Source organism: Nelumbo nucifera, chromosome 6 (assembly GCF_055504915.1).
Source record: "Nelumbo nucifera cultivar China Antique chromosome 6, China Antique-T2T, whole genome shotgun sequence".
Lineage (NCBI taxonomy): Eukaryota > Viridiplantae > Streptophyta > Magnoliopsida > Proteales > Nelumbonaceae > Nelumbo > Nelumbo nucifera.
The window spans coordinates 19,783,659-19,809,357 of record NC_142654.1 but is presented as its reverse complement, the minus strand read 5'-3'; the positions used below and the strand labels follow the sequence as shown (position 1 = coordinate 19,809,357).

General features: G+C 39.9%; 1 protein-coding gene across 1 annotated transcript; it reads right to left on the bottom strand.

The window, feature by feature from the left end:
* Positions 1 to 4,011: 4,011 nt before the first annotated feature.
* On the bottom strand, positions 4,012 to 5,788 carry OFP5 (ovate family protein 5). The gene is made up of 2 exons (XM_010250088.3): positions 5,172 to 5,788; positions 4,012 to 5,105 (listed from the first exon to the last, which is right to left on the bottom strand). The coding sequence occupies exons 1-2, from the start codon at positions 5,536 to 5,538 to the stop codon at positions 4,099 to 4,101; spliced, it is 1,374 nt and encodes a 457-aa protein (XP_010248390.1). The 5' UTR covers positions 5,539 to 5,788; the 3' UTR covers positions 4,012 to 4,098.
* Between the last annotated feature and the right edge of the window lie 19,911 nt (positions 5,789 to 25,699).

The following is a 25,699-nucleotide window of genomic DNA, read 5'->3' as shown; positions in this document are numbered from 1 at the left end:
TCCCTTGAAAAGAGGCATGGCATCAATCCTGTATAACAAGTGGCAAGGTCAGCAGACCTCAGGTGCACCCTGTTCTCTTCTCTTGTTCTCTGTTTCCACCCATGAGAGAGATGGTCACAGCATTTAGATTTGTTTATGGGCCGGGTTTAGACTTAGCTTTTGCTAAAAGCCCAAGACCAATAGTATAAAGTTAGACCCCAAGCCCGATCCATGAACAAGTCTAATCAACATCATTCAAATGATGAAATCCATAAAACTGCAGGTTATCTGGGGGATGGTTAGTGGGCCTTACGTGCATCATACCCTATCCTCAACTGGTGAATTAATTGACCTCAATTAGGTTAATTAGCTGGATGTGTCCATCTTTTTCTGCTAAAAGTGTCGAGTGGAGAATTCTTGTGGTCGATCAGAATTGTCCATATTCTAGAGCGAGGGAACCTTCTGTGTTGGCCATGCCTATTAATAGTATTCACCGTGAAGATCAATTGTTGCCAAATGCATCTCCTAGTGTCCTACCAATTGTTGCCAAGCCTGATTTTTCCATCATAGACAAGGGCAAAGGACACATGCATGCTCACGTTGATGTCTGAGAGTGATAATTAGTCATTACTCTTTGTTTCTAATACAGGGAAATAGGGAATTCGCCAGATCAGGTCCCTCCAGGTTTGGCGGATAGATGTTTGAAGGAATGCCTCAAAGTTCAAAGTTCAAGTACGGCCGACGACCCTTCTTTCTCCACTGGAAGATGCTGTCATGTGGAGCCATGTATGATAAATGATGGATTGGACTAAAGTTACATAAAATATTCTGGATTCCTTCACTTTTTCTAATTCCATTTGGAAGCTGGTTACAGCTGAAATCATAATTGCTATCTACCAAACCAGTAGGGAGACAGATAGGAATGCACTTGATGGAAATGAATTTTTGCACATGTTCACGGTGGTTTAATTTCTAAACTAGAATCAATGCACCCACAAATCCTCATCCTTAAAATTTCTACCATCCATGAATCTCCTTCATTCCTCATCTCTCTGTGTAGGCAGAAGATTAGACCTGCAGAAGGGGCATGTACCTTACCCCTGATCCACCCATTTATCCAGGCACTCTCTCTGAAATACATGTTCTCTCATCTCATGGCTTTTCTTCAAACAAAAAGCATACAGCACAGACCAAGTTTTCATCTTTGTATGATCCTGATCAACAAAATTACCAAATTCTAGCACTGGATGACTTTTCTTGATTGATTTCAGTGCAAAAGGATTGTTTCATCTTGTTAACAACAGCCATGGCTGATGATGGAAATGAGACATCCTCCACCCAAATTGAATATTCTTGATCAGGTGGATCAAATATACCAAAATGGGCTAGTAAGTGTTTGATGAGTTTTAGCAACTCATTCACAAGGGAAACCCATGAGTTGGAAAGTAGGGCTTAATGCTAAATGGGTAGAAGGGAAGCACTAATGAGCATTTGACATGTGCAATCGCGCAGTTTAGACTTTAAAGGGGCAATATTCATGGATTGAAGTTGTCTCAGTTTTCAAGTTTTGAATTTCTGAGAAGGGTATTAACCTTTGAATATTGGCCATTTGTCATAAATCCTTATATTTAGTGTATCGAGAACCCTCAAAACTCATTATATTGTACAGTATATATCATTACTTTGAATTGAACCTACTAAGTGGTGTTAGGGGGATTTATAGGCCTAGATGGTTCAGTGGAGAGGGTTTGGCAAGAAAAATATGATTTGCAGGTACAAATATTTCAAATCTCATGGATTTAATTAAATACCAATTTAATATGATATACCTAAAAGAGTGTTGATAATTTGATTAATATAATCAAAACTTGAACGCTCTAATGTCACTTACTTTTCCACAATAATTTGCTTATTTTAGTAGGAATAATATTTAACTTTCCCTTACTTTCAAGAACACCAATCATAATCCCAGTTTGTGCTACCATAATATTGAAAACCTTATGCTTAAATGGCACTTCAAACAATGTTGTCAGGCTTGGACCGGACCAAAACCCAAAGAGTTCATTGGGTCACTGCTTTAATGGTTCAACTGTTGGGTAGATCATTCTGCCAGTAAATAACAACCATAAAAAAAAAGGAGACCCAAATAGGGTCACTGAGTCGCTAGTTCACCAGTTCAACCAACGGCATGCACTTACTTTGAAATCTTAGATATCTCATTCTCATTGTTTAGTGGATGCAGCTTAATTTCTGAGAGATGGCCCATGAAAAGAAAAGGAATATGTGCTCTACCCCGTAAGTGAGGTAAGAGGAGCTTAGTCCAATTGGCTAAGCATTAGAGTCCTGGAGTCTGAAAAATTATTATTTTTTCAAAAGAAAACAAAATTTTTATTGATAATCACTGGACGGTGGACATGAGCTGAACCCCTTGGAAAAATAAACTACATTGATTATACCGAGGGTGGAAACTTTTGTTTGGTCCAGAAAATCTATAACTACATTAACTTTCTGCCAGCAGAATATAAAAGACTAAAATAGCAGAGATTTACAAGGTCAATTCATATTAAGTAGTGGAAGAGAAGTGGTTAGCCCACCTGTGATTTAGAGCCTAACTAATTCAGCAACTTGGCCTTGATGCAGACCATCTTGTGATTAAACAAATGGACCATAATTAATGAATCTTTATTGGCTCTTATGTGGCGATTGGTGAAGCAAGATTAGCATGTGGGTCCCAAGAATATTACTCCAATTGTCAATAAATGACCCACTAAGTATGAAGTGAAGTCCCTAGAGCCTAGAGGGATGTCTGGTTTAATTAGTCAATGGTAAAGTGGGTGGTGGGTTTCTCAGGGTGTTGGTTGGAGGTTCAGAGAAAGGTTGGTAAGACATTTTGCAAATCAGTTCAATGTGTCATTTACTATTTGAAGGATTAGAATATTAAGCAAATGTTCAAAATAGTATCTATCTGAAGGTGGGATGACATTTCCTCTTCTATTCTTAGATTGGAAGCCCTGTTGATAAAACTCAGTAACTCAGCCTGAGTTCGAAGCTGCCAGCAGTAAAAGAAACTAGAAGAGACCCTGTTTGAAGCCTCTCATAATCCTGTCCTAGTGACATTTAAAGGCCCATCTGATTTAGACCAATGTTTTCAAACTTGGACCGGGCGCAAACCATTTTGGTCACTGGGTCACAGACTGAATGGTTGAAGCATCCGGTTCGATCATTTGAGCTGCTCCAATAAAAAAAATACGAAAAACAAATAAAAATTTGAAGAAAAATCAACTAGTTTTGGATTATTTTTGAAGACTTTTATCAAAATAAGCTTAAAATTCTGACAGCTCAACCATCCAGTCCAGTCTGAGTCTGATAAAACTGGTTTATACGACAACATTTACAAAGCAGTTGGTTCACTCCTTTCATTCCAGCCCAAGATTTGATGCTCTCACTCTATGCTCAATTTCAAATCTAATTTTTATCTCCTTAATATTGAGTCAGTGCAAATAAGTCAACTATTTGGTGCATTTGCATTGAGAGATATTTTCAAGGACCCACAAACCGGGTCTTTGGGAGGAGAATACTTTAATTAAACCCTTTAAGCTTCACATCAAATTCCGAGCCAGAAAGCAAAAAAAAAAAAAGAAATGTTAAATATTGCTTAACCAGACAAGTCCGTTTAGTTTGGCTTGGGATATTGCCAGCAAAAATCTATTATTATTCTCTTCAGTTAGGTGAACTGATTACAAATTCAAAGGCTCTACAGCCTACAGCCTACAGCCTACATCCTACAGGGGCTTAAATGTATCAATCTGGATCTCAATTCTCAAATGACCCATATGTTAATCAATCAGGATCTTATATGGCCCATATATTCATCAATCAGGATCTTACATGGCCCATATATTTCATCAATCAGGATCATACACGGCCCATATTGGAATCAATCTAGATCTTCTGATGAAACCAAACCTGATTGATTCAAATATTTGGAACTAGTAATCAAATCAAATGACTCATTAGAAGCTAAAAGATACTGAAAAGCAATAACTTAAGAATATAATAATATTTACAGAGGCATTATAGAGCTTTCCCTTGTCATTGATTAGGCCTTAATTAATCATGTTAACAGTGATCTCTCTGTAATTCAGGGCTGGAACAGAACTGGCTCATATCGAACCAGACCTGCCGGAACACCTTGACAATGAGATCATGGTATTCATCAGAATTCAGAGACAGGTAGCAGGCCAAGAGGTTCTCAAGCTCTTCCGGCTGCCGCATATGGTTCTGCACGATCATCTCCACCATTGACTCTCTGAAGTCCTTCTGAGGATCCAAGGAACATTTCGCAACTGCAAAGCTCTCTAAACCTGTTCTTCCCTCCACTTTTCTTTCCTTGGCAATTGCCTTTGCTCTCTTCTTGGCCTTCATTTCTTCAAGAGCTCTTATTCTGCAAGTTTCAACCTTTGAAGGTGTTCTAGGAGAACAAACTCTGACTTTGCACCTCTGTCTCGTTCTTCTTCTCTGTGATTCTCTGCTTATGTAAAGAGATCTTCTCTGCTTCTCGCTTTTGGATAATAACTCCTTAATTTTTAACTCTTTGGCTGTTTTCCACTCCAAATCCGAGTCTTCGGCGAGACTCTGATCTATTCTTTCTGAATTAACAGATGAATGTGCAGAATTCTCTTCTTCTGTGCTTGGATCAGTGTTCCTTGCATTTGAGGAAGAAATGTAGTGAGACTTCCTGGATCCCTTAACCGGAAAACTCTGAAACTCATCTTCGGTTGTTCGAATTGTTCTTACTGGTTCCAAATCCAACGTGCTCTGTATACTCAAACACCTCTGCTTATCTTCCAGTGATTCTATGGAAAGAACTGGAGGCTGCTCTTCGGCCAAAATTCTTGGGCTTGCTTTTCTCAATCTTCCATCTCTAACTGGCTTATCTTTGGAGACAATCTTCTCTGGTTTTTCGACTTTGGTCTCAACTCGACAATCCTGTCTTTCCGGCACGATCTTCATTTCTGCAGGCGACTCTCTCATCTTTCGACCATTCGAGTCCTTGTCGGTGAACTTCTGGGGTTCTTCTTTCGCCATTGGAGTAGTTGTTGATTTACAACCAGGCCTACTAGAGACTGGATATTCAAGTTCCTCATCAGAATCATAGAGAACAGGTTTCAGAAGACCAGTATTCTTCTTACCTTCAAAGGAGCTCTCTTTTCTGAACGAAAGTCTCCAGAAAGCATCGTCACCTTCCATCTCGCTTAGCATTCTTGACCTCCTGCTCATCCTCCCTTCATGGATCTCCAGTGGTGACAAGGAGGAAGTCCTGTTGTGGAATTGAGTAGGCCTAGAATTAACAGACAGCGAGGAACTCACAGGCGATGAATTGGGTTTGTTTTTGAGCTTGGTTTTATCAGGTTGAGGTTCTGCTTGGCCACTCATTTGCTTGAACTTTGAAAGCCAAGATATGGGGAAGACCTGTGACAGAGATGAAAGGCGAGAGGATGAGGAGGAAGATGACGAAGAAGAGGCTGATGGGTTGGATTTCTTTCTTCCCCATTTCATCTTTTTGCAGAGAAAAGATCAAATTTCTCTGTCGTTTGATTTCTGGGGCAGAGGAAAGAGAGAAAAGGAAGAGAAGGAAGCAGAGAGAGTCTGGGCTGAAAGGGAGGGTTTGAAATTAAAGTGAAGGATGAAGCGTAGCGGTTAGGGGACGGTTGGTTAGGCACTTGGGGAGATGTTGGGTACGTGGGTTCCTCACTTTTCTCTACTGGCTTGCCATTCAAAAGAGAAGCCCGCCTTAATTCCTGTGACCCAATTTACTCACTTTTTACTACTTTATAGAATCAGATGGGCCCCTTCTGCCTCCTTTTGCTTTTACTTTATTGATTTGCTTGTTTTTTTTTTTTTCTCTAGAATGTGAGTTCTCTCTCCTTTTCCATTTCTATTGTTTGTGAAAGTCAAAAGACATTTTTTTTTTTTAGTTAAAGAGTTCTACTTATTTGTTTATTTTAAATGGGCAATCTCTGATGTGTCAAATTAGTAGAAACAATGTTTGTGTACATCCCTACTGTTTGGTCATCAGGAAGGCATACTGTACAGTCAGATCGATATGTTGTAGGCCACAGTGTTAAGGGCCATAACCAATGTTGGCTGTGGCTATCTGGGGTCTTTCATGGGGTGGACTGGATGGGGACTTAACCTTCTTAGTCATTTAGTGCCTAACAAATAGTAGAAGTGTCACTGTGAAGGTGTAAGAACCTGTTTGTAAGCAAATTGCTGAAAGGCTAATTGTTGGAGGTCCAGTAGAGCAAAATTCTAAGAGAGGGTAATCAAGCAATTTTGGTCATAGAAGCAGCATTGAGCCTCTTAATTTAGCGCCGTGGATGCTAGTTATGTTTATATCTTGTGACTTTTTGGGTAGATTTTACCTGTCCACGCCTTATTTAGTGCCCGTTTGGGGAGGGCAGAGGGCTCTCATGCAGTAGATTCTGGTATTGCAAAATGCAAGATAGGCCCCACATGAAAAGTAATAAAGCCATGTTTGGTGAAAAACCCAGAATGCCAAAAATAATAATAATAATAATAGGTTTGGTAGCTTCTTCCAAGTGGCTCAGTCAATATATAGCTCAATCAGTGCTGAAGCCCTCCAAATCCAAATGGGTTCTTGTTTATCAGTTTCCTCTTCTATGAAAAAAATCTTGGACTCTCATATTTGCCAATCTACATTCATGAATCATGAGGGTACCGAAGAAATTGAAACCTTGTAAGTTGTAACCCCTAAAGGAGGTATTTGATTCAACATCCCTCCCAAAGCAGAAGCACAGGATCAATCCTGTCAGGGGTGCAAACCAGGTAACCGAACTGAAGATTTTACACTGCATTAGGCCTGGGCTTCCGTCTACAAAATTCCAACCCAACCCTGCCCATATTTCATCCCTAATCTTGTGGAACTGTATGCTGTCTCATCTGTCTGTGGTATGACTAATGAGCCTGATGTGCAGCCTGCACTGTCTCCTTCGTAAGGCTGTGTTTGGTTGCAGTGCAATTTTATTTGCACTAATACAAATGCATGGGAGTATAAATGAAAAGAATGCAAAATTTGGCTTAATTTTATTTTGGATTTTACTTTATTCTGTTTTGGGTTTTATTTTATTTCATTTTTACTGTAATCAAACAAAAAAAGGTCAATTTTAAAATAAAAATAAATCATAATTTACACCAAAATCATTTACATTACCATGATTTTGCATCAATATAAAAAAAGTTATATTACAACCAAACACAGTCTAAGGCTCAATTTAGAAGAAGTATAAATACAAATATATAAAGTGCAAAACCTTACATTCTGTATGTATTTGTATTTATACTCCTTTGAAAGTGAGCCTAAGGTCTCTAGTAACAAGCTTAATTTGGTGGTTCAAATAGGCTGCAGGGCCTATTAGCGTAGGAAGAGAGGCAAATAGTTGGGTAGGGTTGATGGTTGAATCCCAAAATGGGGTTGGACAGTTGTAATTGTCAAGAAGACAAAGCCTGCACTGTGCCATGGTCAATCATATCTCTTCTTTAACACATTAACAACAACAATTCAAGTGTGTGTGTGGGGCCAGAAGGGGGAGAGGGTGGTCGGGGCTGGGCCTGTTGCCTGTTGGGACAAAAAGACAACGTCAAGAGGAGGTCATCTTCGAAGTTGGTAAAATTGCCCACCATGGAAATTGGCTTGTCATTTCTTCATGGTTTGGTATGCTCTTGAAAAAGGTTCCGATCAGGGTTGTCAGAGTTGGACCTGATATAAATCCATTCTGGCCACTGGGCCATTGAGCCCAATGGTTTAATTGTTTGGTTCAGCTGTTCAAGATTCTGCACTGTCTGGTAATGGTGACAGCATATGTGAGGATTGGAAGATGTTCCTAATGCACAGTTGGGATGTGCTATGAGACGCTTGTGGGATGCCCTCTGTGGGGCGCATATATGAATTCATATGTGAATACTTTCCACTTTTATGTATTTAAATTAACTTTGATTAAAGTGATGTTCGGTAGCACAGAAATTTTGGGATCACTTGGTTCTAGAACACACCACACTGATTGAATGTTCGGTTTTATGCATGCGACGGCGACAGGTTTCAAGACCATTCACAGATGGTTTCTAGGCTGCACCTTGTAAGAGTGCAAATGCAGAACCAAAGTGAATTTACGCTTCATTGCACAGTTTTCATGTCTTTGATGAGTAAACTTGTTTCTTTTTCTTCAACTATATAATTTTGCATTTAAAATGGGAGCAAACTTTACACTCAAAATTGGTTTATATAACTTGTAAAATAAGTTGATTCCACCCTTTGGGTTCATATTTGCATCTATCACAACCAAACAAAAAAACTGCAAATTAATTTCTCGGTACAAAATCAAACCAGGTTTGCATCCTTCTATTTGAACAAATTTGCATTCACTTTTTACAGCCTAATATATAAATTACCAATCATTCCATGAAAAATAACATATGAACATAAATGAATATTTATAAAAGACTAATCCTGATCCGAATGGTCCGACCACCTGGGCCGAATCCAGATCGGACAACAGTGGTTTCGACTTTCAACTTTCAAGGGTTTAAGATGGGGCAGGGTAGCCCTGTGTCCATCCAAGATCCAACTCTCTAGGACAGACAAAGCTCAAAACCACAAATGGACAACAATAGTGAGGGACAGTGTAAACTGTACTAGTACTACCTTAAATTAAACATTAGGTACGTTACATGGGAGTGTAGCAAGGAAAGATGTAGACTGGATGGAGCTGAGAGTCTGAGACCAGGAACCTTATCCCAAAGCCCATAAAATCATCACCTCATCATGTAGAAAAACTAGCAAAATACTAGCAGGAACATCAAACAGACAAATTGGGTATCTTCTTTGCTCCTTTTGATGAGCTCTGTGATTTTTGTCCCTTCTGATCATACACCTGAAAAGACAACCAGACAGAGTCTGATTGTGAGCCATCAGACCTCCCCTTCACGAGATGGAGGTAAAACTCAAACTTTGGCCAATTTGAGATCCAACCCATTCTCAGACCCAGCAGATTAAACTCTTCTTCTGGAGAAGAACCTGAGTTGATTGGGGACTTACGGTATTCTCTGGGAGTCTCGAAATAAATAAATGCTCTGAAGCTGGAGTACTGGATTAGATGGATGAACTGTTTGGTTTTCCTTTTTGTTATAGGTTGAATGGTTCTTTTGAGAGTTTTAGACCATCAAATTAAGCCTAGCCTAATGATTATGGGCCTTACCAACAAATCCTACTAGCATTTCTGAAGTAGTTAACCAAATGCCTCACTGTTGGCTGCCTTCATCTAGCCCATAAAGTGTTAATCCTGGCTGAAATACTTATTGAGTTTGAACTTTGAATTATGTTCTTATTCTTCCCAATTAGCTTTTTTAAAATAATCTATAGATTATTGTTGAGCCGTCTATGATTTCTATATCATTCCTGTTAAGAGCTACTATGATCAGTTGGTTTAATTTAATATTTGAATCTGCTTTCTGAGAAATCTATATTTTCTCTTCTCCCTCTAAATCTCGTTGCTTTTAAAATTCAACCACTAAATTTTAGATTCAGTTGAATATAGAGCAAAATGGTCCAAGGCTGCTATTAAACTTAAATTAGCTACTAGAGTAGAATGAATAAAAAAATTCAAACATGAAAATGCGTACAAATTAGTAAAAAAGAAAGGTAAAAGGTTGAACTATTAGTCCTTGCGTGCAGTTGAATATTTGGCATTACAGACCATTCTGCCATTTCAGAAATTGAAATTGCTAAAATATTCAAAAACTTGATCGCCATTTGCCAAACCTGGTACTGGAATTGTTTTGAAATCCAAAGCATTCCAAAACCGAAATATTCCCTTATTTAGGAATCAGCCATTGATATGTATAGGTATTGAGGTCATCGAAACCACAACTACTGAGAGTCAAGGCATTTTATAATAATTTAAAATGTTAATGTCTATACTAACATAACATATCTATCAAACATCAAAACAAAAGAAATACTGCTTGTTGAAAACTCATACGCAATTTTCGATTGTTGTTCTGAAGTCTGAACTTCACTTTTTAGGACTCCGGATCATATGGGTTTTATGTGTAGAGAACATTGACGTATTCTTTCGTAATTAATTAGGTACCCTATTATACATGTCAATTGAACTCCGGATCATAAGAGAATTGGTTCATGTTAATTGTTAAACAACACAATGGTGTTTTCTCTCTGTGATTTCAATCCCACATAAATTAAGTATGAGCTATTGTTTTTTATTTTTTATTTTTTGATAAATGAATTAAGTATGAGCCCTTGGCGGGGGGGGGGTCAACGGAGCCGAGGGCTAGTGGGTCCACAGACTCGCGCTGCCCCTGCTGGCCCGATGCCTGGGTGGGGCGGCTTCTTGCCTGCCTCGATACGTCGAACGAGGTGGTCCAATCGGTGTAGGACCACTTGGAATTGCTTGTTGGTGACCAGGTTCTAGGCATTTCTGGTGTTTCATACCATGTTGAAAGAAGTCTTGATTGCAAGTTGGATTGAAGGAAGTCTTAGTGATGTTTCCATAGACAACACCAATTGTTGATGCTCGTATGGATTGAGGTCAACACTATCAATTATTCACCTCCTAGTCCAAGTAGACCCGAGGTACTGGAAGTCTGAGGACAAGAGTGGCCGAGGAGTGGAGTCCAAGATGAGGGAGATCCGTGGTCCATGGTCCGATATCCACTATGTCCGGTACCCGAGGTGGATGAGGATCCTAGTATCGGTTCTGCAGGGAGGGAGAATGTTAGAGGCCTCAGATAAAGACCCGTGGCGAGGACTTCGACGGTCAAGTTAGTAAGAGGGTACGAGGTGGATAAGATCTGATGTGCGAACACCCAAACGAGGTCATAGGAAAACAAATAATCTCAAGAGTGAGCTAGAGAGCTGGAATATTCCCTCCTTTACCTAGAGAGGGTTACCTCCTATATTTATACTTGAGTCCACCTGGGGGGCAGGTAACTTCGAACAACCTGAATGTAGTCTGTACCGAAAGCACAATCATTTGGGAGCACCAGGTGAAGGTGTGTGATTGGTTCCATGGGACCTGCTAAGCCCAGCCTAGCGTGCGTCCTGATTGGTCCAGCGCGAGGTATTAATTTCAACTTTGCCCGCAACATGGTTCCGCTCCATACTTCTTCGCCTGATGCGTATAGGCTCACCATTGGCCCTGCCGGATGCACCTACATCAATAGCTCCTACACGGCTTAAAAAAAAGAAGAAAAATTGATGGTAGCACTTTCTCATAGATATAAAACTTTGGATATATCATATGTCAGAATTATAATATAGTAAGAATAATATAGTATTGTGATAGATAATGTTTATAGGGTAAATTACAGATTACCACCGGGTGGGGTGGGGTAATGACACACAGTCCCTTGAATTTTCATTTGCAAAAGAAACTCATTTTAACTTTTAGATTCCAATACTTTGCCACCTTCATCAGTATTCCTTCAGGGGGGCTAAGTATCATTACGACATTACCCCCGAACCCCAAAGTAAAGGAGACCGGATCTCCTCTTCACACGCACATCCTATCATGCAACCGTATCTAATGGTTATTATTCACGGGAGATGTTTCCCATGCATGCTGGATGTGCCTATGAGGTGCTCATTTGTGAAGAACAGTCGAGCAGATCCCGTCACAAAGTAAAGAGTTCGCATCTCCGCCCCATTCTCTCTCACCCCACAAACGCCCCACACAACGTGTGGCTGCCACATGTACAGTCACATGCGGTGGGGTGTTCCCGAGTGTGGGGCTAACGGGACAGCCATTAGCTCATCTTGTTAGCCCCAAAATGAGCTCAAACCTATTTTCTTTCATATTCCCGCCCCCTCACGTTTTAAAAAATGACCCGAAAACAGGATTGTTTTGGCTACCGTTTTCCAGGTCGACGATTTAATAAAAAAATAAAAAATAAAAAACGATAAAAAACCATTGAATGGGTTGATGGGCCGACTGTTCGATCGCTTGGGTCAACGAAACTGGTTGCTTGGACGATTCCTGGGCTGAATGGTCTGATCGTTCGAGTCAACGGTGGTTCAAAAACCTTGCTTCAAATTGTGTCTAACCCCCTTTCTACTTCCCTCTGCTCGAGCTCGGATCCAACTCCATTTCCGGCAACGGCGATTACTCTGGCCAATTCATCGTTACCAGGTACGCTCCAATCCTCGTATTTTGTTTTGATATTTGGTTTTTTCATTTTAAATAAGAAAAATCCTCGTTTGATATTTTGTTTTTCATTTCAAACCAGAGAAACTTTTTTCCCCTCTTCCAACTCCTTCTCCAACACCGACAATTGCTTCGACTAGTTCACCATCACCAAGTACTCTCCAACCCTTGTATTTTGTTTTGATATTTGGTTTCTTCATTTCAAATCAAGGGAGTGCCTTGTTTCTCTAATTTGGAGTACTTGGTGACGGTGAATTGGCTAGAGAGATTGCCAGTGCCAGAGAGGGAGTTGGAAGAGGGAGAAAAAAGTTTCTCTGGTTTGAAATGAAAAACAAAATATTAAACAAGGGTTTCTCTGATTTGAAATGAAAAAAAAAAAATCAAATATCAAAACAAAATACAAGGGTTGGAGTGTACCTAGTGACGGTGAACTGGCTGGATCGATCGCCGGTGCCAGAGATGGAGTTGGATCCGAGCTCGGGCAAAGGAGAATAGAACGGGGTCAGACACGATTTGAGGTTGAGGGGGCAGGAATATGGGAGCAAGGTTTTCAAAATGCCGTTGACTCGAACACTTGGACCGTTTGGCCCAAGAACTGTCCAGGCAACGAGTTCCGTTTTCCCTCAAACCCGGTATTTGGCCAAAAAACATTGAAAAAGCAAACAACTCGTTAATCTGGCAGTTGACCCATTTGACGATTTTGATCGTTTTTTATTTTTAATTATTTTTTATTTTATTTGCCAGAATGAGCCATACGTTCTCAAACTGTCAACTTAGAAACCGATGGCCAAAACGATTTCATTTCTAAGTTATTTTTTAAAATATTGTATGAAAAAAAGAAAGTTTAGACTCGTTTTAAAACTAACGGGACGAACTAACGGCCATCCCATTAGCCCTACACACAGGAACGTTCCACTACGGTGGGTTGGAGATGCGAACTCCAAAGTAAAAGGGTAGTCATGATATGTAATTTGTGCTTATTTATATTAACGAAAATATTGATATATCATTAATCAATTGATTGTTATAAATTTCAGCGCGGTATAATATGAATCCAGATTTGATATTCTCGATGTATGGCCGGGTGAATGTGACTAGCGGTGAATGGATATGAACTCGTTTAATATTTGAATTCATATGATATATAAGTAACAGTCAACAAGTTAATTGAAAATTTGAATATCTTTCTTAAATAAACAATTGCCGCTGTTCTAGACATGGGATCATCAGCCACTAACTCATTTAGTTCAGACTTCTGAGTGAAGGGGTTTTAGCTGAGAGCAGGTTTCATCAATCTAATTTCTTTGGTATATATTATATGGGAAATCTATGATGCCAGAAAGATACCAGACCAATCAAAGCCTGCCAAGTACCATCGGATTGATTAACACGTTATGATATTAATCGATGGGTCACAAGTTTTTTTTGGATATAATGGCTTTCCGGTATCATAATCGAACCCTATATTATAACAGCGAAAAGATTGTGCGTCTTTCTTTATATTTTTTATTTCTTTTTAGAACATTTGAAAAATCAATCCACATGTGAAATTATAAATTAGGCATACGTTCCCTCTCTGTTTTTTTTTTTTTTTCATATTTTTGTTTGCTATCTTTTTTTGTAAAATTCCTACTTCTTTCTTTCACTCAATATAATCTCCTGCGTTTTACTTTGGTAGTTTGGTGGAAATGATGGTCCTTTTGTGGGTGATTCTAACTACACCGTTGTTGATTGTAGAAGCTTTATTTTCTTGTTTCCATCATTATCTACTCAACTCTCATGTTTGACAATATTGCTATTTTTCTTGGTTGAATGAAATATGCCATTTTTCTCTTGAATTTTTTCATAATTTTTTTATTGGTCATGCTCGTGCATGTATGGGTTTTATCTATCTATCTATCTATCTATCTATCTATCTATCTATATATATATGTTAAGGCAGTAATCTTAATTTCTTATACTTAACTTTCCATTGGTTAGCGTATGCATTAGTATAACGTGTTAAGGCTGTGTTAGCATATGCATTAGTAATAACTTTTCAAAGATAGGTTTCCCTACATTTCCCTTCCTTTCCCTACTTTTTCCTTCAAATCAAACATAACTTAAGTGTAAGGAGATCCAAACTGTTAAACAAGAGGGCTTCTCCTTCAAACAAGTGGCCAACCTCTCACTTAAAAAGGGTCAATGATATTGTAATCAAAGATATTTCAAGATTTGCAATTTCTCATCGTAAGCTTGGGCTATAATTGGTACTGAGCTATGGTTCATGGAGGAATGGGCCGGGCCTAGATCACAATAAGTTTGTATTTTCATTTCAAATTGATCTGAGCCCAGCTTGTTTAGCTAAACGAGCCTAACGTTTTAGTCTTAATGGAAAATTTCATTCAGTAATGCTCAGATTACAATCAAAGGTGACACAACCAGGAAAAAAAAAAGCCCAACAAAATGACTCAGACACGGATTATTATGTAAGAAAAAATAAATTAATTACTGACCAAAGAGTAAAAAAGAAAAATACCATAAGTAAGATTCAAAATTTTGATACATATTGAGCCGTATTGGTTGATATATATCGTATTGTGAGCTTTCCAATACGTCGAAGTATTTTGGCAGGCCTTAAACCTTCCCCTCTGAACCACGTTGGATAAAAAAAAAAGGATGCAAGTCATTCTATCGATATTTTGAACCTTGACCAGGGGAAAACTGCTTAAAGTTGGGCAACACGGTAGGAGGCTTGATTATGTATTGTTGTTTTTATTTATTTACTTTTGCTTCATGGACTACAAAGTGGTCGGAGAACTTACCAATCGAGCCATACTTTTTTGACTTTCATGGGCTAATTATTATTATTTTTTTTTACCTTAACATGTTTTGACTTAATGAATTGTACAAGTACGGGAATGTGGGCCTTAAAAAAGCCCAGTTTCGAAATTAGGTTGGACTGACTACTGACCCAAGTCCGAGCATGAACTCTTGGACTTGGGCTTCCAATCAACCTCTCTCTCTCTACATGGTAAATAAAATATTAATATTAAAACCTGATAACTTGAAAGCAAATGTGTTTGTAAATAGACTTGGCAATTGGGTTGGGTCAAGACACTTTGGCTTGATTTCGGTTTGGGTTGAATTTCAGGTTGGGTTAGTAAATGCTAGACCCTAACCCTAAGGTTATGTTTGGTTTGAAGGAAAAAGTAGGGAAAGGAAAGGAAAGGCAAGGAAACCTGTACAAACCTTGTATAGGTTTTGATATCTTTCTCTTCCTTTCCCTACATTTTCCTTTCCCTACCTGTACAAACCTGTACAAACCTGTACAAACCTTGTATAGGTCATTCTGAAATTCAGGTAGCTAAACATGAGACCCTAACCCTGTTTTATCGGGTTGGGTTGGGTTGGGTCAACTTTTTGCCAAGTCTATTTGTCATTGAATGGATTTTCTCTAGACAAACTATTCAACCTCAAAGTTTAAGCTGTTAGGTTAGGTTTTTGAATAGATTTTTATTCTCTAACACTCCCCCTCACACAAAAATCTATTGGGCTTGAAGCATGGACAAATACAGGTCGACCCATATCTTAGGCTGAAATTTAATTAATTGTAAGGGACAGCAAGAATTATACACTACTAGATCACTTGGTCCAATAGACTTTGATACGATATCAAGAAACCATTCGACCTAGATAAAAGAAAAACTTAAGAGTTCATTGAATTCCTCTCCACCGCACCAGGTGAATTTCAAATGACCATTCCCTAAGGTAGAAATCCGCTGTGGAGAAATAGGGAAAAAGACAAAGAAGAATGAAGTAAAAGAAAACCATTGAAGAATCCGGTGACTCAAGGAATTGGGTCCTTCAATTCCACCACTAATTCCAATTCCCAGCTCTTCCAAACAAAATCATAATCTTGAGGTTACTGTATTTTCCATTAATAATGAAACCCATATTGAGAGAATAGTTTATATAATTAGTTGTAAAAGAATGCCAAACCATTTCTAGTTGCTATAATCCAAAGATGAATTTCCAATTAATCAGGAAAGCCAAATTGATAATCACTAGAAACAGGAATAAGTTTTTCTCAATGTGTTCAATTGATTGGTGGTGTGTCTGTGTTGTGGTCCCTGAAATTTTTGGATTTGTTCGGAAAAGGGAGGGAGGAGAGGTCTGGGAAGCACTTTCGGCAAAACCCATTAAATGCTTGTCGAAGGTGAGACACCTGAATTGTTGACAAGGTGACTCCTTCAAAGGTTTTGCTTGTAGACACTTTAAGTGCCGACAGTGACTTATATTGGGTTAATCTCAGCTCTTTTTATTATTGGACTGTTTCAGTGTATGTTTGGTTTGATAGAAAATAATAGAGAGACAGAAAGTTGAGGGAAAGTCGTAATCAACATTCGTTCTGTTTCTCTCTTGTTTTCTTTCAATTCAATTAGATTACAGCCTTAATGGATTCCAGCAAGTAAGATTATATATGTTTAGATAAATTCATTTGGCTAGTTCTTTCCTCTTGTAATGCTTAAATAAGCATTTATCTATCTATGTCAACACAAGTCAACAATGTCGACCGCCACCGAACTTTTGCTATTTGATAGCAAAGTTCGAGTTGCTTAGCTTTTTCATGGTGATTAGGTTTGAAATAGTTCGTTTTCTTTTTCTTTGATTTGTGTTTTCTTATTTTATTTTATTTTTTTTATAACCCAATGAACAAGGGAATGATGAACTTCTATAAAAAGAGCAATTTGGATATTTAGGAGGTGTTCAACGTTTTTTTTTTTTTTTGGAAACAAAACCAACAATATCGCATGATGCACATATAGGAATATTTTCTGTCCATTTTAGGAAGGAAATTCTGAAGAAGGTAGGTACGTGAGATTGAGTGGATGTGAAAGTTTGGGGAGATATCTGCAAATGAGACCTACTAATTCCTACCCAATACTGTATTAATTAGCGATATTTCAAATGACATCTCACAAACTGCCATTTAGAAAGAGTCGTCGTTTCTGGCTTTCTGCGGAAATTAAACAATATATACCATTTTGGCATTTTCAAGTAAACATGCAAAATAAACAAAGAGGCCCCATTGTACCATACCGTGCAAGCGTTGATTTTTTATTAGTTCATGCAAGCACCAGAGATCCTGTTTAGAATGGTGAGACCTACTTTAATGTGGGAATCATACAAAAAAAAAAAAAAATTCAAATGATCAGTTCCATATTCATGAAGTTGTATGGTTAACATTTCGAATCAAAATTCAGACCCTAGCTTTTTTAATGCGTATGGCATTTGAAGAGTTGAAGTTAGAATTCCAAGGCATCTACACTAGCTTTCCAAAACTAATGACGGTGAGATGAATGATTTGGTGATTCAAAGGACAAGCCCTAAGAATCAAAAGGTTGCTATTCTCTTAATTCTAAACATTTTTTCTTTGTTTTTAGTTTAACTGACCTAGTAGTTTAGTCCAAGATCTTTAAACCAAACAAGGTTAGATTTGGTATGAATGGAAGGAAAAAGACAATAGTTGTCCATAGGTTTGTTATTTTGAAGGAAAATTGAGTGCCCAAGTAGGGTTCTATGGATTGGGGGAAGCATATTTTATTGACTCTTCTTTTGGGCTTATATATTTTAGAAAAGGAGAAAAAAAAAAAAAAGAAAACAGCAAGGCTTGATGACTCATTTTTTTAGGTGGAATACTATATTTCCACTAACTAGAAAGGAGGAACTGTAGGGCCGACAATGAGTCGGGTCAGAAAAGATCATTGCAGATCTGTGAATAAGCAGATTGGGTAGGATTTGAAAGTCTCAAGTCTGATTAGATCTTACTGGGAAAAGTTGTTATTTTTATGTCTGAATTTTCATCTGAAGTTTAATTAGATAATCTTGTCGGATTTGTTGTTGTAGTGTCGTTTGCAATTTTTATTCTTTTGGCATTTAGAGGGTTGTTTCTGACTTTCTACAGAAAACAAAACCAATTCAAACTTAGAACTACCCAAATCAACCATAATTTCATCATTAATAAATATAAGAAGCTAGCCTGCAATTCAATCTTTAAATGGACTCCATACAAGTGTTGTATTGCAGCCTTCCAATTCAAAACCCAAAGCCTAATTTCCTTAAATCGGCTGGTTTTCTTTCAAACCGAAGTGAAAGAGGTAATTGTAAACTATTTCTGTAATATTTTTAGTACTTCGAATCCGGTGAAAGCTTAACTACTGTAGTTGAAGTAGCAGAAAAGAGGAGAAGAAGAGATGCTGGAATGTCGAACTGTACTAGCCAGTCGACCATGCTATTATTTATATTTGAATGTAGTACAAGATACAAGAAATTATTGGAATGCCCCTGATTAGTGATGAGACACCCAGTTAACTTGAAACATTAAACAATCTTAGGCCCATTAACACAGGCCCAGTTACAGGATAACTTAAACTTAAGTATGGGTTAATAAGAACTCTTATAAGCCGAACACTCATACAAAGAGACATCATTCTAACATTCTAACTGTTGTTGATGCATTCGTGGGAAGGATTACCGCCGCCGGCAGCAGTAGAGAGGGGGGCCCACACAACAGCTTATCTTGCCACGCCAGCTCTTCTTGCCAGCTCGCCAATAGTTTACTTATTCCAGTTCTGTTCTTACTTATCTAGTTATGTTCTTACTTATCTATTAGAGATAGGAACTGAGTTCTATTAGAAGTCTATTAGAACTAGGAGTTCTATTCTTACATATCTAGTTCTGTTCTTACTTATCTATTAGAGATAAGAACTAAGTTCTGTTAGAAGTCTGTTAGAAGTAGGAGTTTGATTTAAAGTTGGATTGTCCTAGCTTAGTCGAAGGGAGTAAGGAGTCTCCTCTTGTAATCTCCTATTTAAGGAGCTGTGATTTGGGAATAAAGTATTCAGTTTCCAGTTAAGAGAAGAGTAAAATGAGAGTTTGGGTGGTCTCTTGGACAAATCACCCATTCGATTTTCCACAATAGGGTCTGCACGCAAGGGAAGGCGCAAGGGGAAGCAAGAGGTTCTCCCCGTGGACCGACCCGTGACGACATCCTACGCCCAGGCCCATAACATTCTGGTATCAGAGCCTACCGTCATGGGGGAACAGGAGCCGTTGTCTTCCAGGGTCCACGAACTGGAACATAGGCTCGCAGAAACCAACATGGAGGTTTGTGAAGTCAAGGATGATGTCCGGGAGCTGCGACGCCTGCTGGAAGCATTCCTCTCCAACAAGGATAGAAGTTCTGAGGGAACCGCCACCACAAACAGTCGCCGTCCGGACTGGGCAGAGACGTCCAGCGAACAGCAGATCGCTGCCCCGACAGCCGCAATTATTCCCAAGTATTGCTGGCTGGAATTCCCATCTTACAACGGTACCGGAGACCCGTTAGGATGGCTGTATCGCTGCGAACAGTTCTTCCATAATCAGCGCACTGATGACAAAGATAAGGTCAGTCTGGCCGCCTTCCACCTATTAGAAGAGGCGCAACTTTGGTTCTACCGACTGGAGCAAGAAGAACCCGGGCTTAGTTGGGGGCAGTTTAAATCATATTGTCTCCTCAGGTTCGGACCACCGTTGACAAGCAACCCGCTGGGCGAGTTAATCAACCTCAAGCAAACTGGAACCGTGGCAGAATACCAACGCCAGTTCCAAACCCTTATCGCCAGAGCAACCTTGGTTCGCGCAGATCAGCAAGTCGATATGTTCACCGCAGGGCTAGCAGAACCCCTAAGAGTGGACATGGAGATGCAACACCCTCCCAAACTGGTCACAGCCATGAACCTAGCACACGCCTTCGAACGCAAACTGCAACTCAGCCACGAAACCTTCAGTATGGGGCGGCCTCCATCAGCATGGGCATCCCCGGAACCACTCGGAATGGCTCCATATCCAGCAGCCAGCCAAGAATGGAAGCCACAAACGAGCACCAATTCTAGATCAGCACCCAGTGTGGGGAGCAGCATCGTTACACCCCCCATTAAGCACTTGTCTAGGGCTGAGATGACAGAACGTAGGGCGAAGGGGCAATGTTTTAATTGCGATGAACTCTACTCAGCAGGACACAAGTGCAAGAGACTTTTCTGCCTCCTGGTGAAACAAGAGGAAGATGAGGATGAACCCCCTTCATTAGAACCCGATCCAGGAGGGCAAGGTCATTCCACCTATCCGGGATTCCTTTGACAGTGTTTCCCGACACCCATCCTGAATTCGAGCTTGAGGACAAGCTCGTAGTCCAAGAGGGGAGTAATGTTGTTGATGCATTCGTGGGAAGAATTACCGCCGTCGGCAGCAGTAGAGAGGGGGGCCCACACAGTAGCTTATCTTGCCACGTCAGCTCTTCTTGCCAGCTCGCCGATAGTTTACTTATTCCAGTTTTGTTCTTACTTATCTAGTTCTGTTCTTACTTATCTATTAGAGATAGGAACTGAGATCTGTTAGAAGTCTGTTAGAAGTAGGAGTTCTGTTCTTACTTATCTAGTTCTGTTCTTACTTATCTATTAGAGATAAAAACTGAGTTCTGTTCTTACTTATCTATTAGAGATAAAAACTTAGTTCTGTTAGAAGTAGGAGTTTGATTTAAAGTTGGATTGTCCTAGCTTAGTCGAATGAAGTAAGGAGTCTCCTCTTGTAATCTCCTATTTAAGGAGTTGTGATTTGGGAATAAAATATTCAGTTTCCAGTCAAGAGAAGAGTAAAAGGAGAGTTCGGGTGGTCTCTTGGACAAATCACCCAATCGGTTTTCCATAATAGGGTCTGCATACAAGGGCAGGCGCAAGGGGAAGCAAGAGGTTCTCCCCGTGGACCGACCCGTGACGAGATCCAACGCCCGGACCCATAACACTAATACTCCCCCTCAAGCTAAGCATGGATATCAATCATGTTTATCTTGCCAAGTATGTCCCTGAACTTTGTTGCTGCCAGTTCTTTAGTCAATACATCTGCAATTTACATCTCTGATGGAGTATAAGGCACACAGAGTTCTCCTAAAACAATTCTCTCTCTGACAAAGTGTCGATCAATTTCAATATGTTTTGTCCTGTCATGCTGCACAGGGTTGTTGGCAATGTTGATAGCAGCTTTATTATCACAATACAGCCTGAGAGGACTCTCAGCCTTAATACCAAGCTCATTAAGAAGAGTTCTGAGCCATAAGAGTTCAGCAACCCCGTGTGCCATAGCTCGGTATTCTACTTTTGCACTTGATCTAGCCACAAAATTCTACTTCTTACTGTGCCATGTGACCAGATTTCCTCCCAAGAATGTACAGTAAGTAACTTGAGGTTGATTTTTTGTCTCCAACAGACCCAGCCCAATCAGCATCAGTGTAGGCTTCAATTTTAAGTCTGTTGTTTTTCCTGAATAGAATTCCTTTCCCTAGGCAAGTCTTCAAGTATCTGAGAATTCTTTCCACTGGTCTCATATGAGGGATCTTTAGTGAATGCATGAATTGACGGACAACATGCACTTCACAGGCAATGTCTAGCCAAGTAAGGGATAAGTATATCAATTTTCCTACCAATTTTTGGTACCTCTCTTTATCACAGTATTCCTCACCCATTGATTCTTGTAGTCCATGGTTCGGTTCTATTGGAGTGTCTACTGGCCTGCACCCCATCATGCATGTTTCCTCTAGGAGATCTAGCACATATTTTCGCTGACATATGTAGATTCCTTTTCAATCCCAAGAAAATATCTCAGATTTCCCAGGTCTTTGATCTCAAATTCTGAAGCTAAGAACTCCTTCAGCCTCTTCATCTCTTCCACGTCATTTCCAGTAATCACCATACCATCCACATAAACAATGAGAGTCGTAAGTTTGTCATCCTGTCTCCTTGTAAACAATGTATGATCTGCACTGCTCTGAGTGTACCCCACTTTCTTCATGGCTATACAAAGTCTCTCAAATCATGCCCAAGGAGGCTGCTTCAAACCATATAATGCTTTCCTTAGTTTACACACCTTTTTTCCAACATCATAGCTAGGTGGAGGTTCCATGAATACCTCTTCATGAAGATCACCATTTAGGAAGGCATTCTTCACATCCAGTTGATGGAGTTCCCAAGAGAAATTTGCTACTAGTGACAGTAGAACCCTGATTGTGTCGATCTTTGCTACTGGAGCAAATGTTTCTTTGTAGTCAATTCCTTCCTTTTGTGTAAATCCCTTTGCTACAAGTTTGGCCTTGTACCTCTCGATTGACCCATCTTCCCTGTGCTTTACTATGAATAACCACTTGCGCCCAACAGTGCCTTTCCCCTCTGGCAGGTCCACCAATTCCCACGTTCTTGCTTTCATTAGGGCTTTCATCTCTTCATTCATGGCTTCTTTCCACCTTGGATCAGATATCGCCTCTGAGTACCTGGAAGGGACACATACAGAGGAAAGGGTAGACACAAAGGAGTGATAGGCAGGAGATAAGTGTGAGTAAAAAACATAATCAGCTATGGGGTGTAGGGTGGTATAAGAACGAACAGGCTTACGGAGAGCAATAGGAAGATCCAAATCCGAAGTGAGTGAGTCAGAATTACCTTGGATTGCAGAGACATATTGATCTGAGTTCAACTGGTTGCAATCATGAGGTTGAGGGCCCTTCTTCCTTATATTGTATGTAAGTATCTCTTTCTCTTGCCTAATGGAACCTTCAGAAGCATTTGCTGTATTAGGAGAAGTAACTGGCACAGTGGGAGCCTCACTAGGTTGACCCAGAATGTCACAGCTAGGAGTAGTGAAAGGTGATGAAAGGGGAACAAAAAAGGAGGGAGAATGAGAATCCTCTTACAACCCAGTAGTCTTCCCCTGAAGAGGATTCTGAGAAGAATGGAAATAGGGTTGAGACTCAAAAAAGACTACATCTCTGGTGACATATTTTTTCTTGGAGACAGGATCATAACACTTATACCCCTTTTGTGTAGGAGAGTACCCCAAAAATATTCCCTTCATAACCTTGGGATCCAGTTTGGTTTTCTTTGGATCCTTCACATGTTTGAATTATGTACAACCAAAAACCCGTGGAGGAAGAGGAAATTCTGGAAGAGTGGGACACAAAACAGAGAAATGAGTCTTCATACCCAATACCTTAGATGGTATTCGATTTATCAGGTATGATGCAGTGAGTATAGCTTGAGACCAATATTGCTTGGGCACTTTGTGCTGGAAAAGTAGGGCTCGAGCTGTCTTCAATAGGTGCCTATTCTTGCGCTCAGCAACCCCATTTTGCTGAGGGGAGTAAGCACATGATGATTGATGTAACATGCCTACATCTTCCATGAATGAGTTCAGGGATCTTTCAAAATATTCAACTGCATTGTCCAACCGGAATTGCTTAATCTTCTTCTCAAATTGTGTTTCAATCATCTTGCAAAAAATCATGGTTATCCGTGGAACTTTCATCATGTCCTTTTAACAGATAAATCCAAGTGCACCGAGAATAATGGTCAATAAAACTGATAAAGTAACAAAACCCATCAATAGAAACAATGGATGAAGGTCCCCAAACATCAGAATGAACCAAATCAAAAGGAGCTCGAATTTCATTACTAGATTTTGGATACATTGTTCTACATTGTTTTGACATTTGACACACATCACAAATTAAACTTTGACTTGGAACTCCCTTACATAATTCGGGAAACAACATTGCTAAAGAAGAGAAAGACACATGAACTAGCCTAGCATGCCACAGGTGCAACCTATTTATTGACTCCACACTTTTCGGACTAGTAGTAGTAGAAGCTTGTAGGGTTGAGCCGATGTCTGCATCAAACTAGTAGAGGCCCCCATACTCATGACCACTCCCAATCATTCTCTTTGTCAATCTGTCCTGGAAAACACAATGAGAGAGAAAAAAAGTTATACTGCAGTTCAAATTTTTTGTAAGATTTGAAACAGACAATAGATTTGAGGTAAGACTAGGAACATATAGGACTGATTTAAGAGAGAGATCCTTGCTTAAGTCAACCACCCCCTTTCCAGAGATGGTGGAGAGAGACCCATCAGCCACTCTCATCTTATCCTGGCCAGACAACAAATTATAAGAAGAGAATAAGGAGGACATATGTGTCATATGGTCAATGGCTCCGAAATCAATCACCCAAGAGGTAGAATTAATGGAACTAGTTACACTAAATGCAGAAACTGTACCTGATTTGGCAAGAGAGGTGGAAGCTAAATGATTGTTCTTCAGACGGGCTAATGCCCGGCTGAGAACCTCTACCTCACTAGCTGTGAAGCCCAAAGTACTTGGTCCAGAGGAGTCAGCAGCCTGCCCTTTGGAGGAAGAAGACACTATCGGAGTACTCTGTAAGTTGTCACTACTGTTGTTGGTGGCAAGATTCCCACTTGCTATGTGACCCTTATGTTGCCTTTTGACCTTTCTCAAAGAAGCTGGCTTCAAATGAGGATACAAGACCCAACATTTCTCCTTTGTGTGTTTCTCACCACCACAATGGGTACACTTGAGGGACTTCTTGTCTGGATATCTATTTCCCCTAGTGGAGACTAGGGCTGAATGTTTCCCAGATAGTCCAGTTGACTATGTCTGGGAGTCAACTTGCATCTCCCTTCTCCTGACTTCTTCATTCCTTACCAGGTAATAGACATGGTGAAGCTCCGGTAATTCATCTCTCCCTAGAATTTGTGACCTTATACCCTCATATAATGGGTCTAGGCCAGCTAGAAACTTGAAAGCTCTACTCTCTTCAATTTGGTTATCATGTCTCTCGTTGTCCCTGACATTTTCTCAATCTAATATCAAGTGATGGTCAAGTTCTTCCCAAAGACCTTCCAGAGTTGCAAAGTATGTTGCAACTGTCATATCACCTTGCCTTAAGGTAGCAATGTCTTGATTCAATCTGTAGATTCTAGCATTGTTTTTCTTCTATCCATAGGTCTTAGACACATTTTCCCAAATCTTGGCTGCTGTAGGAGAGTGATGAACAGTCCTGGCAACCCGAGGATACATAGAGGCAAGCAACCAGGACATAACTGTGGCATTCTCCTTGCGCCACACAACATAATCTGCACTGCCAACATCAGGTTCCTTCTTGCTACCATCTAGGTAGCCTGTGAGGTCACGGGAAGTAATAAACAACATTGCAGAAACGGACCACTCCCTAAAGTTGTATTCGTCCAGTAGCACACTTGTAATCTGCAGGCTGTGCAGATTAGGGTTTTCCAGATTTGAAGACCTTGTCGCAGGTCTGTTATCCCTAGAAGAAACATCTCCAGATATTGAAGACATCTTGACTGCAGCCTCTGTGTAGATGGCACTAATTTAAAACTAGCTGAAGCAGTTCTGAAAGTTTTGAACCAGTTCTGATGCAGGTTCTGATTAGCCGAAGTAACCCCAATAGGCCCTGACAGCTCGCAACACAGTTTCAGACTTGTCGAGACTGTCACAATTCTGAAGCAGTTCAGTTACAACAGCAAATGAGGTGTTCTGGGCTGGTAACCGACCTGTGCTATGTAGACTCCACTTGAACTTCGAGTACTGCAACTGT

Bases quoted from the DNA above. Each gene is read 5' to 3' on its own strand.
- OFP5 (XM_010250088.3), bottom strand. From the start codon at position 5,538: ATGAAATGGGGAAGAAAGAAATCCAACCCATCAGCCTCTTCTTCGTCA. The intron at 5,106-5,171 runs GTAAGAAGAATA...TTGAATATCCAG, and splicing joins AAAAGAGAGCTCCTTTGAAG to TCTCTAGTAGGCCTGGTTGT.